We start from the raw sequence: 6460 nt of genomic DNA, 5'->3' as shown, positions 1-6460 counted from the left end.
CTCTCTTTCCAAAAATATATGCCTTCTTGGGATTTGAGGACTGGCATAGACACAGCCTAACAGCACATGCACCTTATACTTTGTGAATGCAAAATACTGTACTCTACATTTGGTAATGACACACACAACACACAGAAAAAGCTCAGAAAAGCCACTGGCCATCTTAAAAGCTCCACAGATGATTATGGGCTGAAAGAGTAAACAAAGGAAAAAGAAAACAGAAAGTAACATTTCCCCTAGTAAAGACTCTCCTCTGAGGAGTTTGTCCTGTGTAACTACAGTGAATTCCAGGAAGAATCTTTGGCTCATCAGCCTGAGGCCCCCTAAATAAATTGGTCACTAGAATGCCTGTCAAGCGTTTTTCTATGTCTTCTTCTGTCCCCATTTGGCCACTTTTAAATCAAAGAGAAACACAAACATGAATTAATAAGGAAAGGGTTGCTATGTGCACCCCATAAAGTTCACTTAATTTCAAATGTCCTTCCATGCTTTGGAAAGGCCAAAGCCATGTTCAAAGCAGCAAGAGAAAAGGCTACAAAAGTGCACTTAATACCAGGATAAATGGGATCAACCTACTGTGGGAGCTGAATATCACTGAAATCACAGCATTTGGCCTCTATCGACATCTACCTATGTGACAAAATGAGGCTCAGATGCGATTAAGGTTATTTAAGTTTTCCTGAGCATAAGGGTAGTACAAATGCAGAGTTAAGTTTTGATCCTGTCCTCATACGCCAGAGTCTATAAGTAAGTGAAATTTGAAGCAGTAGATATTAGATAAACCAAGACTAGTGATCCTTTTTGTCAAAAAATAAATGTTAACCATTAAAATGGGTACAAAACTACCAGTGAACTTCCACAAAGATGAGAAAGCCAATCAAACTCCTGTGTCTTGAGAAGAGGCAACAGTGACCTGTTTTATTTTTTTATTTCCTTTATAAAAACATACTCCTTTTAAAATGCAGGTTTTTGAGGAAAGAGTCATGCAATTGCCATTATATAGCTGCGAAATAATTCTCAATTATACTGAATAATCGAGAAGAAAGGCTTCAGGATGGCATCTCCCATCTAGAAAGGGTCACCTGGGCCTGGCCCAAACACTGAGCCCACATTGAGGACATCCCTAGTGTAACTGGATCCACCCAATTTCCCAGAAACTAGGACCTAAACTGGTAGATAAGATAGTCTTCAGAAAGGGTCTGATTGATACCAGAGCTAAATAACTTAGGACTCTGAGATCCATCTGTAGCCAACCTAGACTCAGGCCTTGCAGCAATAAACCAATAATGGAACGCTGGCTCCAACCCATCCTAATGAGATATTTTCAGAGCAGTCAACCAAGTCAGACTCCATTAACACCACTCTACAACACACCAAAGGGTCGGGGGACACTTGGCTTTCTCCCAGGATTGGATTAGATGATGTCACCTTTTACAAGTCTAGTCACCCCGTGACAGGCACTAAAGATAAACACCTTAGTTCTTCAGGCTATAATTTTACTCTAGAGTTTTATTCTACTCCTTTGTGGAAAAGCTATCAATCTAAAAAGTCAATATTGGAGATAATGTAAACCTATGCAGCAAAAGTATTTCATTCCAGTTGCCTTAAATCAATTCTTATTGAATAAGGCGGCTACAAAAAGCATGTCAGCAAATGCAGACTCCATTCAAATCTGTGAGCACAAAGTTCAGGAGCAAACGGGAGACCAACAAGGTTACATGCCTCTACTAAGTGCCGACCAAGGATTACCTCACAGCCCAAAGCAAGGTGTTTCCGTCACGTAGGAGAAGGCCCATAAAGGTCTCTTAACCAAAAAGCAGACAATCTTTACCAAACACTATTTCTTATGAAATGGATTTCAGAAGCACATTAATTATTTCTCTTTCATTTGAAAAATTAAGGCAGCAACGTTCATGGGAGAGTTGGAAAATTAATGAAGCAGTAAGTGATTTTTTGACTCCAGAATGACACCTGAGGGCCCCCTTCTGCCTCCTAAGAGAAACACTGTCCAGGATGTTTTACGTATTCAAACTCAGTTTAGGATAGAATTGAGATGTGTGAAGTACCTTTTTCTTTCTCGCTGTATCTGCTTATGTTACTGTTGTCACTGTACAAAGGGCCCGCCGTGGCATGGGGCTTGCAGCTATGATACTGTGCATTGAGTGTATTGACTGTTATGTGAATCAGGTGCAGCAGGACCTTGCTGATGTCACAGTCCCGATATGGATACTGCACAACAAGACAAAGGGAGAAATATATGCATGGTTATTTCGAAGGGTAAGTTTTCCACTTGATCTTGCTAGATAGTTTCCTCAGCATTTTTGGGGGGGTAAAAAGAAAAATATAGATAGGCAAAAACATAAATCCTTATCATGCATGCCCTTATTCCCTGCCTCTTGCACCGAACCACAGAGGGCAATGCCTGCCAGCTCCCAGTTACAATTCCTTTCAACAAAATTATTTGCCATAAATATTTGGTCTATGAATATAATTTTAAATACTTTCCTTGTTTTCTGACATAAAAATTAATATATATTAATTAGATAAAATAGGAGATTCTGGTCAGAAACAGAGGTGGTTGATCGAAGTCCTACAATTCATCTTTTTTTATTTTAAACATTTTCAAGAGAAGACACTGACATGACCTCCATTTCTAGATACATTCCAATAGCTCTTTGCTTCTCAGCACTAATTGTACATGACAATTCTTCTGAAGGTCAAATGACTGTCCTACAACATTTTCAACATAGGTCTCTTAAGTGTTCTCCTCACGAAGAGAATCATTCCACCCAAAAGAGAAGTAACTACAGCAACTCACCTTGTATAGGATGACAAGCAAGGCCTTCAACCACATCTGCCGGATGTGAGGCTTTAGGGACCAGAGGGAACAACGAGGGGGCTGTTGGAAATAATGCCGTAGTTGAGGACAAGAGCAGTATTTGAGCACCTGAACCACCAAGGGGAGAAGGTGTTTTCCCAAATTAATGTTATAGTCCATAACCTGAAATAGGAAAGAAATTAATAACTGAAGGAAAACTATAAAGAACACTTACAAGCCAAAAGGAAAAATTTGAACCATCGAACACAGGTAAAATATTTAACAGACATCTCACAAAATATTAATAGTGATGGCCACTACGCATAAAGGAGGAAAGTCCAACCTCACAGGAAATTTTTTTAAAACCTCGTCTATTAAAATAGTTTTAATCTACTCAATTGTCTAATAATCTATTTAATTTACCTATTAAAATAAAATTTTATCTATTAAAATGTCTTATTAAACTATTAAGTGGAATAAAACTTAGAATCAATCAAAACACCTCATATGGGAAATCATGTGGAGAAATGGACATTCTCAGACACAGTATATTACCTTTCTGGAAACAGTATATTACTCAATACAACCTTTCAAGAGAGCAATTTACCAACATGTATTCAGAAGTAAAAAAAGCACATAGCCTCTAGCACAGCAATTAAATATATCCTAAGGAAATAATCAGAGAAGTGTTCCAAGATGTATGCATAAAAATAGTCAGCACTATAGCCAGCCCCAGCTGAACACAAACCTACATCTCTAACATTAGGGGACTAGTTAATAAAAGATTGTTTTTATGACCGCAGACTACTATGTAGACATTAATATGATACAAACTTATATACATTATATGAACTCTATAGTATATTTTACGTTTCGAAAGGTTACACATACAGCCCTGGCCAGTGTGGCTAAGTTGGTAGAGCATCGTGTTATGCACTGGGAGGCTACCAGTTCAATTCTGGGTCTGGGTCAGGGCACATGTGGGCTCAATCCCCAGTAGGGGAGGTATGCAAGAGGCAGCCGATTGATGTTTCTCTCTCTCACATCAATGTTTCTCTCTCTCTCCCTTTCCCTTCTCTCTCTTAAATCAATAAAAACATATTTTCAAAGGATAGACATACATTTATTAATATGTATAACATGATCTTATCGTTATTAAAATGTGCATGTATATACATACGTATATTCACATATATGTGTGTATGTATATGATATATACATGCATATACGTGTGTAAATTTGGAGCCAGTGATAATACCAAAATGTTAGTTATTTGTCATGGGTTTTTTGAGATTTGTACTTTACCTTATTGGTTATATTTCTAAAATGAATATGTATAACATGGACTTAGAAAGGGAAAAGCAGGGGAGGGAAGGAAGGAGGGAAAAGAGAAGGGAGAGTTTGGTGGCTGAAATGGTGCACTCTCCTTCAACACAGATAGCTGAGTTAGTGGTGGTCCATTTAATTATCAGCATCAGCAAGAGACAACTACATACCTACTGCGCCCACTCTGCTTATCTGTGTTCATTATTTTACAATCTATTTGAGCTCATTGATAACAGCTACCATCACTGATTTCCTAGCATGGGACAGGCACTGAGCAAGGTGCTTTACAATATGTTGTCTCTAATCTTTCAAAACAAAAGTCTGTTACCAATGGGCAAACAAGCAGAAGATGCCTAAGGCCATAGAGTTAGTAACAGTGGCAGAGCTGAAATTCATGTCCATTACTCCCCAAGTCCGATACCCTTTGCAGACTGTGCAGTCATTCTGGAGAGTCATATTTGTAGCACTGGTCAAATTAGGCACACAAGATACCCCCACAATCCCTCAATTCTGCTCTTGGATCATATCTCAAAGGAATTCCCACATTAGTGGATCAGGTGCATGTACAAGGATGTCCATTGCTGAGCGGTTTGGGGTCGGACGGAGTTGGGAGCAATATGAGTGTCCATCGAGGGGGAATGGATAGTTAAAGCACGGCAGATGTGCACCATGGCATGCGGTACAGCAGTTAGAAGTAGCAAACATGGAATAGCCAGTAATGGTGATGTGACATGAAGTAAGTTGAATGATTAATTCAACCCTCCACTTGAAGCCAAAAAGGAAAAGGATTTTTTAAAAAGAAAAAGAAGTATGGTGATTACCAGAGGGAAAGGGGGTTGGAGGAGGTATAATGGGATAAAGGGGGTAAATGGTGATGGAAGGAGACTTGACTTGGAGCGGTGAACACACAGTGCAATATACAGATGATGTATTATAGAATTGTACACCTGAAACCTATATAATTTTGTTGACCAGTGTCACCCCAATAAATTCAATAATTTTAAAAGGAAAAGAAAAAAAAGCACCCACAAATAAAGATCGCACACTGCCTTATTGTTCCCTGGGTAGAGTTTTAGGTTAGAATGATGAAAAAGTTCTGGAGATGGATAGTGGTGGTGGTTACATAACTAAGTGAATGTACTTAATGACACAGAATTGTACACTTAAAAATGGCTAAAATGGTAAATTTATGTTATATATATTTTACACTACCTCCCCCACCAAACTCCCTTTATGACATTAGGTGGCTGAATCTTACTCATCTGTATATTCCCCTCACAGACTCCTAAGAAAGTAATTTGTACAAACTTCTACACTCAACTAATGTTGGCTACATGGATTTAATTACTTGTTTCTCCTAAAAGCCAATGGTATGACTTCCAAAAGCTGTTATTACACTTACTTGGGCAATTCCTGCAATGAACGCATTAAAGCAGGTTGACAGGCGCATTTTCTGAGGTGCAATCATAAAGCAGCCTTCCTGCTGGTCATAGCCGAGTAAGACGTACAGGTGCCGCTTGACCGTGTTGAAGGCCTTGGCACTGCTGATGTCGGATTCTGCGCTGCTCTCATCCTTGGCCATGAACTTCATGAGCACTGTAATCAGCTGGTGCACTGTCTGGTGGTCGATCCCAGCGTCTTCTGGGAGCAGGTCCTTGATGGTGTTGTCATTCTCAGGGGATTGTTGTCCTGTCGGTACAAGAAAGGCCATCAGAGGGTGGCTCCGCCACACAGAACTTTACACTAAAACCTCCCTTAATGTGTAAAGCACATTCTTCTGCCATTAAATATTTTTCTTTTTTGGAAAAACATAAAGGCACAATATGGCCTACTAAGCCAAGCATTAGTCCAAGGGTAGAAGTTAGTGTGTCCATCTACAACCAAGTAATTGGAGAACAATAAGGGAATTTGAAATAAAAATGGGCATTACAACGCTAACTTCTCTTCAAACAGTAAGACAAATACCCAAATAAACTTCACCTAATGGCAAAGTTTTATCCTCAGTGATAAAGAGAAGTTCCCCTTCCATTGGTCACATCAGCATGTAAGAATAACCAATAATCATAATAATATTCTAAAACCCACTGAGCACAAAGACATCCACTGGGTTATTTTGTTTAAATTATTATCTCAATTCAGTTATGTTCATAAATCAGCTGGTGGGGAAAAAGTTTTCTTTTTCAAATCCTGAGATATTAGCAATGTGTAGTCTCTCAATAACATAGTAAAAATTAAGTGACAAATTATAAGCCCTGCTGAATGTAATGAGAAACATACAGGAAGGGAGGGAGGGCCACAGACAGAAACAAGCATGAA

The 6460-nt window shown here is 39.0% G+C and overlaps 1 protein-coding gene across 1 annotated transcript in view; it reads right to left on the bottom strand.

Annotated features, from left to right (window-relative positions):
* The window catches only part of UNC79 (unc-79 homolog (C. elegans)), a 218862-nt gene that overhangs the window by 76581 nt on the left and 135821 nt on the right, over positions 1-6460 (bottom strand). The window contains exons 27-29 of the mRNA XM_015566456.1: positions 5547-5833; positions 2819-3001; positions 2067-2229 (exon numbers count right to left, since the gene is read on the bottom strand). Of these exons, the coding sequence (XP_015421942.1) occupies positions 2067-2229; positions 2819-3001; positions 5547-5833 (633 nt within the window). The remainder of the gene's footprint in view (positions 1-2066; positions 2230-2818; positions 3002-5546; positions 5834-6460) is intronic.

The sequence above is a fragment of the Myotis davidii genome, unplaced genomic scaffold, assembly GCF_000327345.1.
Source record: "Myotis davidii unplaced genomic scaffold, ASM32734v1 scaffold1703, whole genome shotgun sequence".
NCBI classification, from domain to species: Eukaryota; Metazoa; Chordata; class Mammalia; order Chiroptera; family Vespertilionidae; genus Myotis; species Myotis davidii.
Note: the sequence above shows the minus strand (reverse complement) of the source record. Positions and strands in the feature narration are given on the sequence as shown.